At 41.2% G+C, this 25174-nt stretch overlaps 1 protein-coding gene across 1 annotated transcript; it reads right to left on the bottom strand.

Annotated features, from left to right (window-relative positions):
• Window positions 1-240: 240 nt before the first annotated feature.
• On the bottom strand, window positions 241-22978 carry LOC105387637 (protein masquerade). The gene is made up of 14 exons (XM_048622206.1): window positions 22782-22978; window positions 10473-10622; window positions 9441-9578; window positions 8752-8933; window positions 8060-8263; window positions 7450-7591; window positions 6871-6990; window positions 6220-6405; window positions 4277-4354; window positions 3730-3889; window positions 3085-3272; window positions 2615-2704; window positions 1904-2058; window positions 241-573 (listed from the first exon to the last, which is right to left on the bottom strand). The coding sequence occupies exons 1-14, from the start codon at window positions 22879-22881 to the stop codon at window positions 406-408; spliced, it is 2061 nt and encodes a 686-aa protein (XP_048478163.1). The 5' UTR covers window positions 22882-22978; the 3' UTR covers window positions 241-405.
• Between the last annotated feature and the right edge of the window lie 2196 nt (window positions 22979-25174).

The following is a 25174-nucleotide window of genomic DNA, read 5'->3' as shown; positions in this document are numbered from 1 at the left end:
TCGCCCTGCACAAGTTTATTTCTAAACGTTCTAAATGTACTTCGTCTATGCAGAAAAATCTTTTTTTTCGTTCGGAAGATATCATTATTGATGCAAATCTATCACCACAATGTTCTTATACATATGAAGATCAGTAGGTACTCTACACTGACTGTTCTTTTGGTTTTCTTTCATTCCTTGATGGGGCGGAAAACTACAGCAGCCCAGGGCGCGAAATCTTTAAATACGCCCCTGTACATAATTAACATAGTGTTCGATAAAAAACTTGCGAACATATTTACTAGTCAACAACTTTTCTAACACTTTTCTAAGTGAATGATTTTTATCGGACGTTGTATAAACGCCCATGCGAACGTCACTCTACATTTTCATCTCACCAATCCCGTTACCCATCCCACCATGCTCCTATAGATTATTGACCGAAATAATCTGGTTGATCCATCCGATGAAGGCGGACACCTTGACATACACGCCGGGCACGTCCTGGCGGCCGCAGCCGAAGCCCCAGGAGACGAGACCCGCCAGCTCGTAGAACCCGTCGTCTTGGCAGACCAGCGGGCCGCCGCCGTCGCCCTGGGGGGGAAAGTGGGGTTAACTGTAGGTGTATGCTGAGGTAAGTAGAATGGGGTTTAATGCTCACACATAAAACATACCTATACCTACTTATATAATATAGGTACTAATAAGATGTAAGTAAATGTATTTCACAAAAAATTTACTAGGCTATGTATTTACAATAACTGTAATAAAAGTAATCAAAATATTATTATTTTTTCAACACTGCAGTGTACAGTTACAGTGCACTGTAACTACCTAAACTATTTAAGTCAGGGGCCTGCTTCTCATTAATACAGGCTATTCTATAGCCTAGCTATGAGAGCAGACGCTACGGCAACAGTCTACCAATGATGTATTTTCATCCTAATCCTAGCCATAACAACTTTACTGTAATCACCTTATACTTCGAATAAATAAATTTATTATAAATGCTGAAGGGTCCAGGATTTAACGCCTAAAAAGTCTAGTGGCCATTGGCTATGATTATGTTTTAAGGGTCGCGAGAGCCACATCCCACTACAAACTTGCTCTACTTTAAGAAGTCCGGCAATCGAATTAAAATCGTTGAAGCATTATGTTTGGGTTAGAGATGCCACGAATATTCGGCAAGTATTCGGTATTCGGCCTATTCGGCCACTTTTTTCACTATTCGGTATTCGGCCGAATAGTAAGTAGTATTCGGCCGAATACCGAATACTTAAAAAAGTAGCAAATATCATACAAAAGGGAATAAAAAAAACAATTTAATCGAAACATTTAACTATCAAACAACAATTAATTGCGAAAACCTTAATACAAATCGTGCTTGCGACGATTGCGCTTTTCTTCATAAAATATACAATACCTGCAACTGAGACACGGGTAGGTATTTTTAACAAAATATATAAGGTTTGGCTACTGATTCGAGTTGGTTGACCACCAGTTGTACGGATCTGCCTTAAGATTAAGAAGAACACTCTTTAAATAAAACATCAACTTATTGAATTATACTAGATCACCTGCCGAATATTCGGTGGCCGAATATTCGGTATTCGGCTGAGAGCGCCGGCCGAATATTCGGTATTCGGCCAAATCACTATTCGTAAATAGTTTGGGTATGTTGGACAACTATAGTACCTAAGCAGCAATTCCTGATGAATACCGGTTTATGTAATTTGGACAAATTGCAGAACGTACCTAGGTAATGGAATGGAAGAAATGGCGGATGAAATACATCATGAGATGAGTCATGACCGGCCTAAATCAGCCGCTATTCGCCTATAACTTCGATGAAGCGCTACATCTTACCTCCCATTGGTGCACTCATGCAGCAACATTACCTCTATCCTCTCATTGGTGGACATACCTGGCACGCATCATTCCCCTCCTCCCCGCCCGCGCAGAAGGAGCTGGCTGGCAGGATGAAGATCTTCTCCGTGACGGCGTTCACCTTGCGGATGCACTCGGCGTCGCTCACGATGGGCAGCTCGGCCTCACGCACTCGCAGGGGGATGGGACCGGCTGTGGGGGAGAGAAATTATACATTACTAGCTGGTCCCGCGAGGTTCGCTTCGCCTTAAAAAGGTTTCCCGTGGGAATTACGGAATAAAAATACGGATGCTACATAGTACTCCTCGTAGGCTCGTACTGTACCTACGTATGTACCTCATGTAGGTTGGCTGGTAAAAAATGCTCTTAGCATTAAGCCCACCTTTTGTGCATTTATTATATATTTGTGCAATAAAGAATTAAATAAATAAATAAACATAGCATGATATGCTAATCCGAATCCATACAGGATTGAAAGTCTAGACCGTATCGTTACATTCGTTACACCACTACATTAACTAGATACCTACCTCTATACCTGCTTAAGATATTTTAACGTGACTTCCGACTACTATGGAAACAAACAAGATTTATACGTAGGCTAGGATGAGTGTAGTAAACGTAAAACATGTCGTCACACTTTCAGCATTGTCATCTAACAATCATCGTAGATAACTTCAGAGTTATGACTAACTTCTACTGTGAACTAGTGCCTACCTTAAGCGTAGTATAAACATGTAATACTCACTCTCTCCCATGTACCCGTACCCGGTGACGGTGCATCGCTTGCCGGCGGCGTGGGACACCCCGCGCGCCGGCAGACACACCAGGCAGACTCCTGGAAGCAGAGAGGAATGTTCTAGAATACGCGGTAGGGTTGGAGGATTGTGTGCGCTGAGGTAGAGCTTTATAATATAGGAACTCTTTTCAAATTGAAATGAAAGTATGTAATGTATTGACAGTGGTCTACTATACAGGGTTTTGTATGTATCCTGTAGATAGGCCTATATTTATTTCAGTTTCAGCTACAGATTGTATGGAGTATGGATAAATGCCCTATTTTATGATCCAACGTCTGCTGATTGTAAGCTGTAGGCTTGTCAATTAAATCTAGCAGAATCTGGCACCTCTTCATCCAATCTAAGATATCGCTTAGACACAGTACAGTACACAGGAATACTCAACTCTAATAATAAAACTACAACCAAAACCACAAACCTTCTTTCAGCTCAGCCTTCCCATGCAGCTTCAACAACGCAATATCGTTATCCAGCGTCTGGCTGTTATGGTTGTGGTGTATGTAGGTGGTGGCGACCCGCAGCGTCTGCGCGCCGGGGGAGCCGTACTTGCGCGTCAGGTCGTGGTCGCCGACGCGGACGTAGATCGCGTCGCCTGAACGGACGATGCTGGAAGAATGGGGGGAGAGATTAGGTTTTAATGGGTGATTGAGTGTGTTTTTGTAAGGGATGGAAATAAATTAAGACATTGAGAAGGTGTCGTTAAAGCCCCATCATGGCGCGCAACCTCCAAGTCAGAGGACTCTTTTCATTGGGGATGAGCCAACATCTTAGCATCTCCGCACTGGTGACCCCAACATGATTCATAAAGACTTTGTTAGGAATGGGTGCCTAATCAGCGCAATCGCATATTTATTTTCTTTATTGAACAGGTCGGCGACAAATACTAGAGCTAGAAGAGGGTTTGTCACGCTGGTGTAAGGATGTCAGATCAAATGTAATAAGCATCGCTGTCTTCCAAGGGTGCGTCGGACGTAAATAAGGTACCAGTGATCCTTCACATTAGGAGGCTTCATTCGTGCACCCTTGAGGACTTAGGCCGAAGATGATAGTGACGATCACTCACTTAGTAACACAGTGCGCAGCGGTCAACACCCACTGGGTGCCTATCAGCGCAGCTCCGCACAGGTACTGGTTCAGTGAGTTGATGAGCGCCACCTGCCAGCACCACTCGCCGCGCGCGCCGTCCGCGCCGCCCATCACTCGCGCGCCGCGGGATGACGTGCCTGGGGAGGGGATGAAGTTAGTAATGGAGAGAAAAACTAAAAGTTACTTACAGATGGCGCCTTAGGGGACTATGCTTAATTCCCCAGTTCTAATTAGTTGGTTCAGCTGCCATTTTTTCTTCGTAGGTACCTATAAGTAAATAGTTAGTTGCTAAAAGCATTATTTTATTGAAATGTGTCGATGGTGGTTCTTACGACAGCTGCACAGTGTGTTTCAGTTGAAGGCTAATGCTAAGGCGTTCGTTGGGAAGAGCAGCTTTTGCTGAATTGTTTTTGTGCAATATAGGTAAACACAGTCATCACTAAGCTAAAAACTCCGACATATTTATCATCTCCAGGCATAGCACTAGATAAGTAGGCAATTGATATTTGAATATAAGTGGTCACCTTTAACTCCGCAGACGTATTTGTTGTATTTCTCCGGTATCCTCATCGTAGATGCGTAGTTTGGAGGGTCGTACGGAGCTGAAACAGATATTACATAGAATTAGTAAAGATGCATAATCTTAATACCTAACTTTATAATAAAACTCTTTTAAACCACGTCTTATCAACACAACAAACAGGTACATTAAATAAGGGCAAGGGCAAGCCATATACCTACTACTCTTTTTCGTTCATCATACTGTTATCTACTACTTTCAGTAAATACCTCCAACACGACCGTGACTACAGTGGATTGTGGATGTGTGTGTGTTTGTGAAACTAGATACATAACTGGTTTCGTAAATTTGACTATAATCCACTCACTATAGTCCCCGCCAGGCGTCGTATGCGGCACAGGGGTCGTATACTGCGCGTAGCCGGCGGAGGTATCGTTCCACGACTTGGGCCCCAGAAACAGAAGTGGGATAGGGTGTCTTGTAGGGCCGAGTGTCTAACCTTACCAGCCCTAAATCCCTGATGAGTCGGCTGACGGTAAATAGTCCCCGTGCGCTTCGCTTAGCTCGTATTAAAAGACACCACTCACTATAATCGCATAAAGACACCACGCACAATCTCTCCTTCTCCCTATTCTTGATTATGCCGACAGTTGCTATATTGATTTAACCGAGGAGCAACTCAATAAACTTGAGAGACTACAAAACTTCTGCATTCGGTTCATATATGGTTTGCGCAAATATGACCATGTTTCTGAATTTCGTCGCAAACTCAAGTGGCTCCCTATTCGCCTTCGCCGGAATACCCATATTCTCTCTCTGCTTTATTCGATACTGTTTAACCCATCTTCACCTGCATATCTTAAGGAACGTTTTGAGTTTCGTTTCACGACTCACAATAGAAATCTGCGTTCCAATGAAAACCTGCGAATAAATATTCCGTCCCATACAACCAGTTTTTACTCAAACTCTTTTACTGTCCAAGCCATCCATCTTTGGAACGCTCTCCCCTTGAACATAAGGCAAGCCCCATCACCTGCATCTTTCAAACGCATGGTAAAAAACCATTATCTTCAAGAATAAATAGTTATATTATTTTATTAATCTATGTTAAATTCTATTTATCTAATATATTTTTTGTTGTATTAAGCGTACTTTGAGCTGATATAGGTATATTGTATATTTATCCATACTATATATGTATATAATATATATATATATATTATATATTTATTTATTTATGTATTTATATGAGTATTTAATTAATAATAGTTAGTAAGTATCAATGTTATTTGGATATGTATTTTTCTTTTTAAAATATTATTTGTAAATACACCTTGTAAATGCCCTTTTCTATGTTTAGTTCTTTTCTTACAACGGTTGTCTGGAAGAGATCGCTTTTAGCGATAAGACCGCCATTTGTGCATCTCTGTTATTTAAGTTAGATTTAAGTTTTTTTATGGTGTGCAAATAAAGATTATTGTATTGTATTGTATTGTATTGTATTGTATTGTATTGTATTGTATTGTATAATCTCCTGGCGTGGTATGCGGTACTGGCGTGGTATACTGCGCGTAGCCGGCGGTGCTGAGCGCGGCGGTGTCGTTGCGCTGCTCGGGGCGCACGCCCAGCGCCTCCTGGATGCGCGACTTGGGCGTCGGGAATCAGAAGTGGGATAGACTCTGGTAGGGCTGAGTGTCTAACCTTACCAGCCCTAAATCCCTACAATTTTACTTAGCTGGCGAGTCGGCTGACCGTAGGTAGGGCACTTGCGCTTCGCTTAGCTCGTATTAAAATATACCACTGACCATTGTCTCTGCTAGAGCCGAGTGTCTAACTTTACCAGCCCTAAATCCCTGCAAGCCCTACTTTTACTTAGCTGGCGAGTCGGCTGACAGCAGAAAGTGACCCGTGCGCTTCGCTTAGCTCATATTAAAAGATACCACTCACTATAATCCCCTGGCGTGGTATGCGGCACTGGCGTGGTATACTGCGCGTAGCCGGCGGTGCTGAGCGCGGCGGTGTCGTTGCGCGCGTCGGGTCTCACTCCCAGCGCCTCCTGGATGCGGGACTTGGGTGCGCAGCACTGGGTGCCGGCTTTTTTGCACTTGAACACGTCCGTCATTTCGGCGTTGCCTGTGGAAGGGGGAACAGTTGGGTGTTTATCATGGTTAGGCTTCTGTATTAGGATACGATGACCGGTGGTGTAAATGAGTTCTTGAGTGAAGACCACGAGCACGACTCAAGAGCGAGCAAGCGTATAGCGGGCAAGTGAGATGTGTTCTGGTCAGCTAGACCGACGATATAGGGGTGATAGGCGATAGATGAGGAAGGCATTGACGCATTGAGGTTCTACAAGCCTTCGCCTTCAATAGGTGACACTAATTGGAAGTCAAATTGTCCAGACACCAACATTATCAATGCTCGAAGGTTTCCATTAGTTTATTAGGTGATTCTCAATTAGAGACATCGAGCTTCTATTCTTCTTTAGATTCTTAACCATACCATGAGCCTTTGGTACGCCTAAGCGCGGAACCTTTCAACACAACACAATTCCAATTGTGTCTGGTTTACTGGTTAAGTTAAGGTTAAGTTACTCACGGAAGCAAGTGAAAGACAGCAGCGACACGATACAGGAGCCGGGACAGTCGGGACGCGGGTCTGCGGGCGCGGGGCTGGTGGGCGCCGGCGTGGTGGGACGCGGGGTCGTCGTGGGGCGCGGGGTCGTACGGCGTTGCACCCTGCGGAGTAGAGAGTAAAGTTGTGGGATTATTTTGTGAATATAGAAGTGAAGCCTGCTAAGGAGATCCCTTATACACACGTTTGAATGAACATAGTTACAGAACTCAATCCCTATCCCTTTATCTAGCCATTCCTCAGCCATGGTCGAAAAGTGAGTGGTAGTACGTCACAGGTGGATGTGGAAGATCGAGGTCAGAATGTCCTGGCGCGCCTGGAGAAGCAGCGATGGACAACAATTGGCTGATGATGAGGATTACCTATCCTATGTCTTCGTTCTGCTCAAAATAGCTTGAAAAGTCGCTATAGGGTTATTCTAATGAAGTCATGGTTAGGTCGGTTGGAGCAGTGTTTCCCAAATTTCGCTTCTCTTTATGACGTCCCTGAATTTTCGTCTGTCAATAATATAATGCCCGCTATCCCTGTCCTCATACCTGGTGTTGTCACAGCACACGGAGCCGCTGAGCTTGCAGTGCGTGTGCGACAGCAGCACGGCCGGCCGCTCGCAGAACGCCGCCATGATGTTGAGCAGACAGTAGCCGGGGCAGCGGGGGAGCGGCGGCTGCGGAAGTAATGGAAGAATCTTGATTAGTACAGGTAGATAAAATATATCAGACGATGAGGAATTCTTTAGAAATCACAGGATGTAGAGTCAACAATAAGCCTCAATGCGCTGAGTGTAACAACTCAACCAGGGCAGGGTGGGACCCTTATAGATAGTAAGCAGACAGTAGCCTGGGCAGCGCGGCAGCGGCGGCTGGGGAGTGGGATGGGCAAAACATGATTAGTGGGTGGCCTTATAAAGAGGGTGCAAATGAATCTGGCGAAGCTAAGTGATACGAATTTGGAGATTATCACAGCTGCTGTTTAAAATCGAAGCAGATGCAGAAATCTTGTCTCTTTCTACCATAATCCTTAGCGATCTTGGAATTATTGATGGATTGATATCTAGATATAGCTTCTGACAAAGCTAACTCTCCTCTTCATCTTTTACTAACATTCACTTAAGTACAATCTCTACATGCTACACAAGGCTCCCCAAATAACTTACCGGAGTGGTAGGCCTCGGCGTCGTCGTGGTAGTGGGTTCAGTCTTGCCCGGCGGCGCGTCGTGCACACAACACGTGCCTTCCCCGGGGCAGGTGGCGCTCTCATCCACATGGTCACAGAGCAACGCGAACAGGCCGCTGATGCAGTCGCCGCGGCACTTGTGTGGCTTGCCTCCTTTTGGTGGCGGCTGGGAGGTCGTTGTTAGCTGGAAGTGGAAGAAGAGGTTTTTTATTAGTGTGCCAATATGCGGATGACTTGGTTAAGAAGTTGCTATATAGGTACTTCTAGAAAAAAATGAATTTTTGGAAAGGGCCCGATGTAACACAGTAAAAATTTTCGCGGTGCTAAAGAAACACACAAAACTGTAGCATATTCCAGTAGCCTATCGTATTGTGTCGTACTTTTAGGTAAAAGTTCCTTATGATGTCCACGGATCCCAGTCCTGCGTCTCTTCCGGCCAATAAGCCAACTAATTCAAGTCATTCCGCCATCTTAGTCTTTCAACTCAGCGGCGCGCGCGTTTAATGCTCTCTCCACCAATCACAGCCCCGTATTTATGATGAATCGCGATATAGTGCCGTTTACTTTTACTTTATCTACTTCGATAACAAACCATATGGCGGTTGCTGGTCTTTAAAACAGTAGAACAGAACAGTATTCCTAAACACTTAACGTAGTGCCAGGAACCCTTACCGCAGTGCTGGGCTTCTTAGTGGTCTTCTCATTGGGCACCACCAGCTCGCTGCTCTCGGAGTAGGCGTCGCGCGCCACACAGCAGCGCATGCCGGCCGCGCACAGCCGCTCCGACGGAAGGTAGGCCTCGCAGTAGCGAGCGATGCGGTCTTCTACGCAGACTCCGGGGCAGCCTATGTTGCCTGGAAGAGAGGTTGGTTAAGCGGTTTAGCAGATGTTTGTCAATAAGAGACGTGGGATTGCCGGACGCTAAGTAGGTGGTAGAAAAGACCCACGAATTGAAATGGGGTTCAGAGACGAGGAATTTGGTAACGCTAGTTTAACTTTTTTGAAAAGGCTCAATAATTCAAATTGCAGAGTGACTAGAGTAGAAATTATAGATACGTGCAAAAAGGGCTACTGTTACTCGAGTATCTACATTGGCGGCTTTTTGATCAAATGCCCAACCTATATTACGTCAGTCAGTACACAATACAGCGTAATGAAAAGTAAGCAGAGAGCTCTACAAATCATGTCGGTTACCACTCAGTAGGTAGGTACATTCAAGCTGAAGTTTCACACCCAATTTGGTATGCTATCCCTACTTCCTCAACAACCCCAATTCCTTGACTACCTACGCAGAAAGCTCCAACATCACTACCCCATCATCTCTGCAACAGTGCAACAGTACACCGGTACCTAACAATTACCACTGTCTTTGTGTTTCTCCGGTCGCGGCGGCGGCGGGCGCGGCGTGGTCTCCTCCTCATCATCGTCGTCGTCTGGCTCCGGCGTGGTGGTGTAGCGCGTGGTCGGCGGCTTGCGAGTCGTCGGGAGCGTCTCGTTGCCTGGGAAGGGGGAAACAGGGGGGGGTTAGTGAGGGAGGGAGAATAAATGTTATAGGTAAGTACTTCGTATTACAGATAACTTGTAAGGTAAGCGTGAGCGCTTCGGCATCGTAGGCAACAGATGCATCGCATTCTGTATTCATTGTATAGAAATTCACACAAGTGCGTCTACTCATCTACATTCTGAAAATCCGTTTGGTGCGATACGTATGATAGGTAGACGCTTACGTTTAGTGGTAGAGGATATTTGATTTTATATTTACTTATTTAATTTTTTACTTTATTAGGAATTTTAAGCATTTTAGCAACTGTATTAACACTATTAAGTTTAAATTACGCTAAGTAGGTGTTTAGAATAGTACTCGACAGATTTATTGGGCATTTTACAGCACTGATTACAAGTTACAATTCAATGGTTAACAATAGGTAGTACTTAATTAAAACACATAATTATATTAATATTAAGAACTTACACTACGCGTTGATGTCTTTTGTATGGGCGATATAACGATTTTAGCTTTTTACAAGAGTAATAAAAGACTTGATCAGATAAAACAGAATAATTATAAACAGCGATAAAACTGTCTGATTAGTTTGTGGGGTGAGGACCAATGTATACAAAAGTAGTTGGGTAACTCATCATTGTTGAGAGTGTACACTGATGCAGTCTTTTGAGGATATTTTATTTTCTGTCATTTATGAAATACTTAACGTAACCGTCGCAAGTTTTTTTTGTCCAATAGCTTAACTCGGTACTGAAATAATGAAGTGCAAGACGTGACAAAGGTTTTGCATCGCGCTCACTCACATCGCGCAGCCTCAAGGGCGACATCTTTTGTCACGTCTTAAATACGACCTATGCGGGTTGATTACGCCCCACTATTCTTCACCCACCTGGCGGCTCATCAGCACAGCACTTCATGGAGGGGTTGGGGCACTCCACGTCGTCGAGCACCTGCGGGCAGATCAGCGTGGCCAGTGCGTGCATGCACACGCCGGGGCAGTTCTTGGCGTCCACTTGGGTGTCTAGCGTGTCTAGTAGACCTGCGGGGAAGAGGGTTTGATGTTTAGGTGTGTCTAGTAGACCTGAGGGCGAAATAAAGGTTTTGTTGTCTAGGTGTGTATAGGAGACCTGCGGGAGACAGGTAGGGTTAGATAATTATGTAGATGTGTCTAGGAGGGAAAGGGAGGGTTAGATGAGAGAGGAAATAGATTCCGTGTTTGAGAACTCTCGCAGAGAAAAGTTCCATTGATTGGCGGGGGTGTTTAGGAAGCCTGAAGGGAGAGAAAGAGGAAGAACTTAGATTATTGACTTGATGAGTTTAGCTAGCGTGTCTGGAAGAATTAGGGGAGAGGGGGTTATCTGTTTAGTTCAGGAGGGTATCATGAAGACCTGCAGGGAGTGAATTGGTTAGATGTTTAGTTTATGGGTCTACTAGGTATATAGGATGTACTATGAGTGCAATGACGGGGGAGTTTTAATTTACATCTTTCAAAACGCAGCCACAACGCTAACATCAATGGGAACTTGCTGGAAAAGGCTAATCATATTAACTTTAGTAAATATGAACTCACAATAATTACCTAACAGGTACCTTGTTCCGAGCAGCAGTCTCGAAGGAAAGAATAAGCCAGATGATTGCCGACCTCCGATAGGAGATGGTACCCAAAGAAGAAGAAGAGAGTGTTACTAGCAATAAGTTAAATTAACTCTATAAATTAAACAATAAACCCAAACGTCTTCCTATCTTCAATCAGGGACATATCAATTACCAAATTGAGTGGTCCGATTACCCTTTAATTAATGATTATATTTGGGATTAGTGATTACACTTGACATTAGTGATTACACTTGAGATCAGTGATTACACTTGACATCAGTGATTACAGTTGTAATCGGAATCAGGTGGCGCCGACCCGTTACGACCCGGTCACTGCTCGCAGACGCATGGCATTGGCGCTAGACGCGCTGGACCATACGGTTCGACCCTGTCTAGGATAGGCAGCTCTCATAATAAAGTATGTTTTTACGACAACAAGAGCCCCTTCTCCGTACCACAGAAGTACGAGTACAGTCGTTATTTTATGTTCGTACACTTCGTACGGAGAAGTTTGTAAAAAAACATTACCCTCCTCCATACGTTCATCAGAAAAAAATATAACTACTTAGTTATGATGAATATAAATACCCTTGACTTTGATTTTTTACTTATAACGTAGTGTTTTATCTCCCAATTCGATAATTTATTTCATTGGTTTTCGTGGTTGTAACTTAAGGGACTACAGGGCGAAACAAAGCCCCCGTTGTTTTTAACTGGATGCATATTTATATCCTATCCATGGCTGATTGGGGGTTAAAAGTGTATTTATATCTGTCAGTAATTATTCAGTAGGTAGTGCCTAAAGAAGCCTTATTTTTTAAATTTAGCCTTATAATTGAGGCTTAAGTTTGTAGTCTGATGGGTGCCAACCTGATCTCCGTGGCATCTCGGAATGCGTCGACGTAACGGTCGTCACGACGTCGCCACCGCGCTCACTCACGTCATTTAATGTGATTATTGATCATCGAATTACTTTACGAGTCTTCTGCCGCCGCCGCCGCCGCACCAGTTTCATAGTTAAGTATATAAGTTATAGTTAATATTCTTTATTTGACGCAAGAATAGCGCTTGTACAGAGGCAGGCCAAAGAGATATTTAGTAGATAGAGTACTTATGGGTGGTAACAATCATCTCATCAGTATTAACTTATTAGATAGTAGAGAACTAATTCCTAAGCCTCCAAGACGAAAATAAGCAGGATGATTGCCGACCTTCACCAGTAGACGGCACTAGAAGAAGAAAACCAATTATAGGTTCCCCGATTACAGTGAATCTTAGAATTCGCCTTAAAACGTTTTCCCATGGGAATTGAGACATAAAAAGTATATAGCATTTGTATAAACCCAGGGTGATAAGTATAAATTTCAAGAAAATCCGTGCAGTAGATTACGGATTCTTTATCTCTATCCATCTCACTCAATCCCAATCATCCACGCATTCCCTCAAAAAAAGCTAACCTGTTGTTGCCCACATTCCACGCGGGCTCCTAAGCCGCGAGTGCCGTTATACCCCTCCCCCCGTCTTCACACATGCCCCCTCCGAGATGACCTCACCCCACTGACACACTTCCTGCCAGCGGCCAAATGAAAGGAAAATAGAGTGAGCGGCGCGCGCGGCGGCGGCGGCGGTGGCGACGTCAATTGTGGTTATCTTTTTCGGGTTTACGTTTAGCTAGTCAATAAGTTACTGCATACAATAGGTGTATAATATTGACGCGACCTTCTTCTTTTTGAGTGACAGTGATGATGACGATGCATTTTGAGTATTAAGCTTCTTTGTCGCGATCTAAAAATAGATATTTATAAATACGTTTGTTAATACTCTAGATCAGTGTTTTTCAACCTTTTTCATGACGCGACCCCCCTGGTATAAAAAATATATTTCGCGACCCCCTTGACCCTTTCGGTTTTTTATCATGTATGTATGTGTATACTGTTACAGTATTCCCAATATTCATTCCATACGACGTATTTATGGTCTCCATGATTAGGATTCGAAGTAGTATACGTACTTATCGGGTTTAAAAACACATTATTTTACAATTACACCGAAGTTTCTTTTTCGAAATTAGCTTTTTCTTTTTGACTTTTTTGAGCATTTAAATATCTTGAATAAAAGTTTTCAATGGTGAAATGAAAATAAAAAGTCAAAATACCTGGCTTTACAAGACATAAATACTTGTGGTCGTCGTCTTTGAACCAGGCAGGAAGGCCTTCCACACTATGTTTGCCTATTCGTGGTCTCTACTCGAGAACTCGTTTACTCCAATGTTAATCGGTTCTTCGGCAGATATGACCAGCACACTACCACTTCAGCTTGCATATTTTGACAGCTATGTCACTAATCTTAATTCTCTGACTGACGGAAAACCTCATTTCTGATACGATTTATCAGAGAAACCCCAAGCATAGCTCTCACCATAGCACGCTGAGCGACTTTAAATCGGTGGACCAGTCCTACCGTCAGTGCCCACGTCTCTGCACCATACATCATCACTGGCAGGACGCACTGGTTGAAATCTTTAGTCTTCAAGCTCTGAGGGATGGCCAAAGAATACGTGCTGACGAAGTTTTCCGAATGCAGCCCAACCCAGTTGGATGCGCCTTGCAGCCTCCTTGTCGAAGTTGCTTCTGCCTAGCCGAATAGTCTGCCCGAGGTAGACATATTCTTGCACAACTTCGAGTGTTGCCTCACCAACGGCGACCGGCTCCGGTTTGATGTGAGCATTGTACATGACTTTCGTTTTGTCCAAGTTCATACCGAGGCCTACACGTCGAGAAGCAGCATTTAGGCCACTTAGCATCCAGCTGAGTTCCTGCAGAGATTCTGCCGTAATAACGATGTCGTCCGCGAAGCGGAGGTGTGACGTGTACTCGCCATTTATACATAAGCCATGTCCAGCGGCATCGTACAGACTCCTCAACTCCTCGATATAGCGCCAGTCGATTTGAAGTCTCTGCAATGCTTCCAAAGTTGCCCATGTCTCGATGGAGTTGAAGGCGTTTTCATCGTCCACAAAGGCTAGATGCAGAGGCTGATTATACTCTTCGGTCTTCTGTGTAATCTTCCTTACTGTGTGGATGTATTCTATTGTACTAAAACAGATCCACGATGAGATAATTTAATTAATAAAAAACAAGCTCAGCTCAAAATTTTAAGTTAAAGTATTTTTAAAGTAAGAGTCTTTGTTAATAAATTAATACTAATTGTCTTTATTGTTTTTTTACTAAAGTTCTCAGTTTTTCACCCTTTGGCGACCCCCCTACAGAAGCTTCGCGACCCCCCAGGGGGTCGCGACCCACAGGTTGAAAAACACTGCTCTAGATAGGTATAACAAGGTGTTAAATCTAGAATATAGATACTAACATAGGCTAAGTACATTGTAACAAATATACCTAGACCTTTAGTTGTCTGTTGAATAAAATAAAATAAAATAAATAAATAAATAAATCTCGTTACTCACAAAATACTTAAAAGAATTACACACCTGAGCTATTCGTATTGGAAGTATTGGAACATGCTGTATTTTCATTAGAGCAAATCTCTTAACGTGTAAACCCCACTATTTATGAAAACGGCAGTAAGTACCTATATTGCTTCATAGAAAAGTTAGAGGACGTATTAGCTATTTAAAATTTGACAGACAGAGACAAAATAGTTCAATAGGTAAAACGTTTCTATGAATAAGGGAGTTACATTTTATACACTAAGTACCAATACACAGAGACAATAATCTGTACAGGTGGTAACAATAAGCCGGTAAGCTAGTTCCCTCCAGCTCGCGTCTGCGCGGGCGCAGTGGTCCCGTTAGCGGATGACCTAACGCGGAGAAATCGACCAGCGGAGCCGAAAACGAAAGTACATACTAATGTTTCAGGCTTCTTCAGAAACTATTATGCTTAAGACGCCTGTGTTCAGCCGTAAAGCGCCCGGTTATACCTACGTTATATTTACTTAAATACGTAAATGATCTATAATATTCGTAAATTAATAAGCATTTATATAAAAACTGCCAGCATAGATGGAGACCAATAAAAATAAAAGCTGTATACTGAAAACTGATAGCGAGTGAAATACACCCGAGTGTATACTATAGGTACTAATTAATCATTATAAGCATACTTTCTTGCATAGGTAAACCTTAATTTTACCGGAAGGAGGAAGAAGGTAAGTAATGAACTTTTATGTTTAACAACCAAACATGCAAGTATAGTTAGGTACATATCTATTAAAACACGTGCGACATATGAATGTAATGTTAAATCTTATTCAATCCGCTTTTTGATGACAAAGAGAAAGTTCTGTTTTGTCACCAACCAAAGGCGAAAGATTACATAGATCATACATAACATGATATAAGAGTAGATAAGTAGGTACTAAAATATGTTAATAAAAATTATGCAGGTTTTTCATGTGCACTGTTTAATGTGACGTGTATGTACATTGTACAATTGTAGGTACATCGTACATCGCGTGTTAAGATAATTACATTAAAACGCACATGCCAAAATAATATTAAAGTATACTCCGTATCTCATGCTTTTGAGAAATCGTACTTATTAATTTGAATGTGCGATCTGAAGTGCTTTATCTATCTATAGAGTTTAAGTCCATTGTACGATTGTGTAATGAGTTCAGTCAATAACCAATGAATTTATAAGTATAGTGCCACAAACTTATCTGTTCCGGTGAGAGCGAACTAAATTGGTCCATATAATCTATGTCAATATGAAATTCATTTAGTAAGTAATGAGGTATGGACCAATTTAGTTCGCTCTCACCGGAACAGATAAGTTTGTGGCACTATACTTACTTAATTAACCTTTTTATATCACAGTGACAGCCCAGAATATTCCTTTATAATATTCATCAATTTAAGTAATCTTCATAAACATACCAACATAAGAACTAGTTACGTTCGTGTTAGAACGTCATAAAATAACTTGTATGATGGAGTCAAAGACCTAAGGCCGAGATTATGCTAAAATCTGGACAAACAGGACCAGGCGTGGTGGAAAAGTCGTTCAGCATAACTCTGTATAACGTAGGTCTAGGTAAGAATACATTATGAAAGTAGTTTTTCATTATGAGACCGGCTAGAGTCAATATAACCATTGCATGATTTAACTACGTGTGTAAAAGGTACCGAACAAACTTTACCATGGGTTTATGGCAATTGATGATTATCGCTTGCTACCGATAAATAATAAAAATCCTTTACGATAGCTATATTTGCTACAGTCACAGTTTAAATGGGTAAATGCTTCGGAAAAGCGTTGTTTTAGTTGTTGTGGCTGTTTTCAAGACTGACTGACTGCTGTTAGTATAGCCATAACTTATAGCATTTTTTACATAAAATTTAGCTGCTAAAAGTACCTATGCATGATATGCGCAATTTTGAGTGGCTAATATTTTAAGATATTGAAATGAGGGATCGATTCAACAATGTCACCATTGTTGAATCTGTCTTATCGGGAAAAGTTTTTCACGATACCGATACCTTCGATTTGTTAAAGTGTAATACCTAATGTATGGAAATACATTGTACATTATTACATAGATACACGGTGTATCAATGAACTTATACCTATTTGTTTTGCAAATATCACATTAGTACATATTTGCGACAGCCAATCAGCAGCGTCTAAGACAACCAATGAGCAAGGAGCGAGGCTGCGCCGGCGCCGGTCAGCTGTTCGCTTTCCCGGCCGTTGACCTGGCGAGAAAGCTGATAGTATTGTTAGCAGTTAGGCTGCCGTTTATGTTTGCGACCTTCGTGGTGACTCCTTGGTATCTACTTCCTTCCTTCTTTTATGTATCACTGAGTTTATGATGAAGATGGAAGTGCTAATGAGTTTCGTGGTAATGAACAATGATAAGCATTAAGCTCATTACTGCTGAACAGCAGATTTTGATAAGATAGACGCTAAGCTGCTGATGACGGTCATGTCAAATTTCAAACGCGATTTTGAAAATTGTTAAAGCATCTCCAGTGATAAAGACCGCCATTTATATAATATCTTTCGATGAAATTATGACTACCTCTATTAAGAATGTGTTACTTCAAATCAACAGCAGAGGTTCTGCTAAACACTAGCATGTAACGTAATCAATATTCATACTTTTACAAACTTTCATAATCTTCAAAATTCCTGCGAACCGTTGCCTAAGATCTATATCTCCCAGTACTATCAGTGCCTAGACGCAGCTGTCTCTAGCACTCTACTACCTTGTGTTATGGGTGATTTTTCAACAAAGTTGGTATATAAGATGTACAATATATGTACAAGTACATAGTAGAATGACTGCGTGTCGCACGCGCCGACTGAAAGTGAATTAATAACAGACACCGCCATTACAGATTTTGTTCAAATGCTTTTTGGTTTAATTGGCCTTTTACTGACTGACATAGATATCTCTATCTGTACAGGTAAGTGTTATTAGTTCCTAAGAGCAGGGATAACAATTAATCTTACATTAAAATAGTTTTTTATATGATCCAACTGTGGCTTATTTTTGTGGTTTAATATTGACATTGTAAAACCCATCTTATACCAGATATTAGTTATTTGGGAATAGCAGTTAATAACTGCCTATTAATTATACCTCTACATATTATAACCACAAATATACCTATGTATAAAAAAAGTTGGTAGGGTAACGTAACGTACCTTGGGACGCTTGTACCTCGGGACATTGATTGTATTTTAAAAACCGGCTAAATAAACACATTAAAATTCTACCCTAGGCATAGTATTTTACTCGCTTGGCAAAACTAGTGAGTCTCGTGATCATACCAGCATCGAGTGTGTGGTGAAGACAATATGAAGTTTTTTGGAGTCAAAAGTAGCTTTTGTATAGTTTTTTGTGTTGCTTTATCTCATTGAGGCATGCTCAAAATAAAGACATGGATGTCACGTATAACTTTTCAGTTATTTAATTTTATGACATGGCAATTATCTGAAAGATTCCTATTAATTAAAAATAAAGATATTTAAATTTTATTAAATATTGCTTTTTTGTACCTTGGGACACGATTAAATTTGTACCTTGGGACACTGTATCCTATGGCTTTGTACTATGGAAAATGCAAACATCTAAATAACGCCTTATATCTCTGTTCTTATTAGTGCCAGAGTGAAACTAGACAGAAGAGAGATGCAGTAAATCAATAAGAACAGATATATAAGGCGTTAGTTAGAAGTTTGCATTTTCCATAGTACAAAGCTATAGGAAACAGTGTCCCAAGGTACAAACGTGTAACGTACCTTGGGCCAAAACAAGCATTTTTATTTTTATCTTAATTTAATAAAATCTGGCCATGCTAAAGCTTTAGCACAAATACTAGTGATAATAGATTATATATCCTACCGAATAAAGAAAATTTCACATTAATATCTTAGTTGTACGCTGTGATAGCTTCATTCAAAGTTGGGGTAGTCGAAAATGTCCCTAGGTACGTTACGTTACCCTACCTATTTAATAATAAAAAACACTTAATACGAATTTACACTACGCGTTGATGTCTTTTGTATGGGAAATGTAAAACAGTTGCGTTTAGATGCTTACAAGACGAATATAAATCTTTACAAACTACTGATGATTAGATTAAGCAAAAGGTTCTTTAAAAGAGCAATATACCTACATACTAATACACTTCTTTGTTAATCTCTGGTTGCCGTAATATATATAAGATACATAATAGACTCATATCTTATACACTTCCCCAGGAGATACTAACATAACAAGGATTACGTCTACAATTTACCTACTAGTTAAGTTGAACCTCATGACAAACTTGCATAATGATACAATTTGGCATGTTTTAATTTTACAACTTTAAAGACAACCATATTCATATTCAGGCAAGGATTAGATTATAGAATTACGGGGACTCAAGATAATTACTCTATCCTGTCGATGATATGGTACCTATACAGGGTGTTGCAAAAAGGGTATACTAAGCCGATGTGGAGCATGGTACATCTAAGCCCGAAACTGAAATCAGAATTTGAAAATTCGCAAAAAAAAAAAACATTTTCCATAGAAACTTTGTTGGTCACGTGACTTTTTACTATGGAATATTAAATTTTTTTTCGCGAATTTCCATATTCTGATTTCAGTTTCGGGCTTAGATATACTATGCTGCACATGTAGCTTTCGGCTTAGTATACCCTTTTTGCAACACCCTTATAGACGGAATCAGACATGAATGTTGCACCATGGCGCCCAGACTAGGTGACTCACGGAGGTATCGGGGGCACCAGCGACTAATTATGAGCACCACGTCAGTACTTTCTACCGCATCCTTGTGAGGACGATGACAGTTACTTCAGGAAGCAGCCGTCTGCGCAGGCGCCAGTATAGTATACTTTGACATTTCATTAGTGTCCTTGTTTCGCATTTCGTTAGATTTATAATTGAACAGCTGAAAAGGCTTTACTGTTTTAGGGTGCCGCCGGTGTCTCTGCAATAAATTGTAACCCCCAAGTTCATAGAATGAACTGTCAGTTTACAAGAAGGCTTGTGTTAAGGAGTAAAATTAGACCGTTTTTGATCCAAGAAACATAGCATATTGATCAATAAACATTTGTGAAAAGTCATTCAAATATATAAATTTGTAGGTCTGCACAGCTGCAGATGTATAAAACAAGTTGTATTGACTTTTGCTTCACACGCTTCGCGCGGGTTGCGCCATAAATTGCTCGGATTAAAAGTAAGTAGCGGGAAGCCGCTGGATGCAGATGGCGGGTGACCGTTTGGGGTGGCGATCATTAGGAGAGGCCTATGTCCAACAGTGGACTACAGAAGGCTGAGAGAGAGAGAGAGAGAGAGAAAAGTAAATAAACGTACTTATTAAATAAACCAGTTTCATTTGTCGTCCAGTATTCGGCGACTGATAGTCTGACTGTGACTTTCTCCTCTCGGGGGGTCCCCCCTCCCCGCTGGCTGCGCGCCCCCGCCTCACCCCCGCCGATGTCCGCGAGACAACATTACGACAGGTTATGACTGTGACCGGCGTTGAATCATCACATCATCCAAGTAAAAGAGAAATTGAGGTATCGAGTTAGGAAATGAATGGTTTATTTACACGGAGAAATGTGTACACTCATCGATGTAACATGCTGTTCTGTGAGTGATTTCAGTTGTTGTCAGGCTTTGGCAGTGAACTACAGGAGTTACGCAAAGCCTGATGATTACTGATAAGCATTGTCAAAGTGTAACTATATTTTCACGTTAATCTCTTGACGAGTAGGGGTTCAATATCGACCTTAAGTAGGTATTAGTTCTTTACACAGGGCAGTAGAATTTAAAAAAAAAAACACTCATTGACAACATTTATAATATGATTTTGAATTCGAAAAGACCTTGGTTGGCGATGCGAGGTGACACTATTTGTAAAAGTTGAGGCTTGTGTGTTCCTTGTTTTATTCAAATCAGAATAGCTTTTCTTTAAAGTTACAGACATTATTTTCTAGTACCTAAGCTTTCGCTTCACAAATCTAAGTATTTAACACGCAGAGATCTAGTCTAGCAATTTTCAGGTTTCGCCATTTAATTAAAACTAGTAGTTGTTTGCACGTTTTCACTATTTGTCGTCATGTGTCGCTTTCCATTCCCATATGTACCTACTGATTATGTAGAACGGCTCTACCCTTAAATTAAAATAGCAGAAATTTATGTTATAACTTGGTAAAATAAAGAAACATTGTAAGTATTGTCTTAAAATAAATAACTGGTGTTTTATATATTATTAATTATTATATTGCACATTAAAATTTATGACACGTACTTGTAGGGTTCAAGATTGCGCATACAAAAGAATTAAACGCGCAGTATAAGTTTCGGTCACTATGGCAAATAAAGTTTCAATTATCCTTATTGTACCTATTTTGTTATGCTATTAACTTAAGTAATAAAATTTACATTCTTAACTATATTTCCGTATTTCAGGGAGAGATAATGATCTTACTCCTGACTTCTATTATATTTCTTGAAGCGATATCAATTATAAACTGCCCAAAAACCCGTTTTCGGGTATAGGTATAGGTAGTACTTAAATTCCCTAATCTTTTGAATGTGATGTGATCATTGTCATTTAGTGTTTTCATCAGTAGCAAACACAATTAAATCAACTAGATAATAGCAGTCACACATCTAATCAAAAACAAAACACTTGATTGTTTTATGCAGTTTAATTTAAGTATTTATGTTTATTGTGGCGATTAAATTTAGACAATGCCTACTGTGTCATGTTCTCATTGATTTATTTATTTACAAAAGAACATATAGACCAATTGTTTACGATTCTTACAATAACTAGGTAGGACAGAATTTTGCTTGATAGCATTTTCGATATGATAACTCTACCCAAACATAATATTAGTGCTACGTACTCACATTCAATGAAAACATATAATTTTCCGATCAAACAGCGACGCTACTCATTTGTTAAGTCAACACCTAGCGTTTTACAGTAACGCCAACTCTGCCTGGTCTCTAGCCATCTATGATTAGCTGGCCTGCCCAGGGCTCAGTGTTAAATGGTCTTGATATAGTTGAAAAAACCTCGCATAATTTTAACGGGTTATGTGGCCCGTTACCCGCTCCCATATAGCACGAGCCGGCCGATAGACCGATAACGATCGTTTAGCTTTATTAGTAGAGAATCAAACTTCTTATGATTTGGCTAAATAGGCATTTACGAATATTTATATGTACCTAAAAGTATTTATGTATTTCAATTAACTTAGGTTTTAATTTATGTATATACATGCGGATATTATTATTTATCCGTTTCTTTGTAGATCCTAAAAACCGCACCAGACCGATTTTATTAGATGTATTTTGTTAGTACATATGAAAGTTGATTCAGCTTAATCGAAAGATAGTTTTATAAACATGCCGGTTCCTGCTTTATTTCTGCTGATTTAGCTTGTAGTTAATGTCTTCTATTGTTAGCTGGGTAATTAGGTAAATATACCTACACATTAAAACTTTAATGGGAAACAATATAAGTAATAGGCATTTTTCTCATTGCGGTCACGCGGTTTTCATTTCTAAAATGCTCTCATCAATTCTAAGCCCAGATTTTTTCATAAGGTTTACCGTAATTAACGATTTCTTCGCAACACACACGCTCCAAGAATAGAAGTGTATGTTTTACGCACACATACACACATACACGCACACACACGTAGGTTCAAATGTGGGACAGACCTTCCGCCCGCGGCCCCGGTCCGAATACCGGCGGAGACCCCCCGCAACTAACCTACTCAACACGCAACCTGTAAATCTTCGGACAAACTCACAACAACTCACTTGCGAACTTTCAACGAATTCTGGAAAATATGCTTAGGTCATTTCTATCTATGTAGGTACCTATAAAACGCTGGAGGGGCTTTAAGAGGGCAAGAATTACAGGAAATCTGACCCAAATATTGGCACTGGAAGACTATAAAGGTATTAAGCGCAATTTATTGAAAATCTTTGAAGTACCTACATCTGTTTTGAATATAACCGCTAAATCCAATAACCCATACCTACAAAGTTAAATTAAACAAGCGTTCAACCCACAATAAACTCTTAGGAAAACTCATACCTGAGAGGAAGGAGCTGGCGAAGGAGTCATCCTGGCAGGCTCTAGGAGACAGGAAGGCGAGCAGCAGGAGCGCGGCGTAGCGCGCATGCGCGGGCGTCATGGCGGCACAGAACTGTCAACTGTCACTGCGAGCTGTCACTGAACTGTCATGGCGCGTGCGGTCGCGGGGCAGCGCGCGGGAACACTGCGCGAGAGAAAGAAAGGGGTTCGTTCGGCGCGCGTGCAGGTGCCATAGAGTAGTGGGTGTAGAAGCGAACACTTTCTTTCTGCTACAGATGGATAATTAAGTAGGTACACTCACGAGCAATGAAAAAGTTCCAGTGACGTATGGAACGTCAGGTGGAACTTTTTCATTGCACGTGACTTTAGTGAGTGTATGTATTGGCATGTATTTATTTCTCTTTTTGCAGTTAACTTGTGCCAATATTAGCATTTATAAGTTGGTACTGCACCTAAGAAATACGATCATTGGAGGCATCTTCTGGCCGCAAAAAATATTGCTAATACTTACATACCTAGTGAACATCCTTTGGTTAAGATAAAACAAAGGCATTTATCACGTGTGTTTCCACTTTCCATGAACCCAACATTTTGTAGAGCGACGGTGTCCCTGAAAGAAGGAAATTGACGTATCTGTGAGCGACATAATCTTTGCCGATCGATCAGCGTTTAACGGAAAATCTATAGTTAGGTAAGTAGTTGTTTAGTATTTACTCATGAGTGTATCTTGTCGTGGCCACTGTGAATGGCTGAGAGTGCGCTAACCACGATACCACGCACCTTAAGTACTTACCTGATCCATACCGGAAGATTGCTATTTAATGCCATAGTGGCTTCTACACATTTATGGGTTTTTCAGTCACAACTTTTAACTTGCTTAGGTACATTGCAGTAGACATGCCTAATCTTCCGGTTGCATTACAAGTCTTACAACTGTATGTGTACGCCTTCCTTATTTATTCAATAAGTCTTTCATTCACCCAAAGGTTGCAGGAAGGATTTCGCGATTATCGCTTTCAGCGATAGAGGCTGCCTCTTGAGCTTACTCTTACTTTTTTATGTAATGTTGTGTGTTTTTTTTTCGGTAAATTTATATTGTACTAGCTGTTCCCGCGAGCTTCGCTTCGCCTTTAAAAGTTTTCCCGTGGTATGTTCTTTCTCAGGGTCTAGACCATCTGTAGGTATACCAAATTTGATTCAAATATGTTCTGTAGTTTTGGCGTGAAAGAACAGACAGACACAGTTACTTTCGCATTTATAATATTCGTTAGGAAGTTAGGATTGTATCTGTAATCCTCGAAGGAAATGTAGCCGGTGATGTCTCGCAAGCGAATCATCCGCTGTTCGCAGTAGGTAGGACTAGGTACATGCCACCCATCTTCGCAATCTCTCCCGGTACCGCCTCGATAAAGATATCGTATGAGACATCCACCCATGGGACACACGCCTGGGGCCTGGTTCATCTACTATCCGTTGTCCTGTGACGATCCCTTGATGTAGAGGATCTTCTTCGCTGTGCAGTGTCGCTGCCACCATTCAAATGCGCCTTTTCAGGCCCAATCATTGAAAGTTTAATCAGGTATTTCTTTCTAAAAATACTACAATCTGTGATCCGATCCACGGCAACAGGTTATCGGCAAATCTGTCCGTCCGTTAGCATAGTTGTATGAATGGCGCGCGACGGTTACAGTAACGAAACAGGTTGCGTCGCGATACCGTAACACTGACCCGGCGCTACCCGCACTCACGACCCGATTGTAAAACGATAGTGTGTGTATACGAGATCTATCGAAGCTATAGGCATATTCCTACGACCAAATCGTGTTAGTGATAAAGGTCCCAAGTTCAATCCCCGGCCGACGGGGCAGATATTTTGTTTAAAGACAGATGATTGTACTTGGGTCTCGGTTCTTGGGTGTAAATGTGTTTATGTATTTGTGTAGATAAATCAGCTGTCCGATACCTACCCATATTGCAGGGTCTTCCTAGCTTGAGGTTAGATGCCCGTGTGTGAGATGTCCCCAAATATAATGCGCGTTTTTGTCGAAAAGGTGTCCTAGGTAACTAATTGGAATTTGAGAGATGTAGGTGCAAGAATGCAATACTATCACTATCGCTTTGATATCGCTGAATGGACTTGAGTAGGGGACCTGGTTTTATGGCGGGCACATATCATTACAACTTAGATATCTACTGATTGACTCGATCATTGAGCTGAAGGTAAACAAACAATTGTTTGTGTAAATCAGTTTAAAGGCTTCAGAAGGACCGCAGACCCATATTATAATTTGAGGGTAAAGTGAAAAACAATATAGTCCGACAACGATATCTTTGCAACGGGTTAAATAAAGGAAGAGATAGCACTTTATTTTCATTTACTGGCAAATAGAACA

Source organism: Plutella xylostella, chromosome 7 (genome assembly GCF_932276165.1).
Source record: "Plutella xylostella chromosome 7, ilPluXylo3.1, whole genome shotgun sequence".
NCBI lineage: Eukaryota > Metazoa > Arthropoda > Insecta > Lepidoptera > Plutellidae > Plutella > Plutella xylostella.
This window is presented reverse-complemented; position numbering and strand designations above follow the sequence as displayed.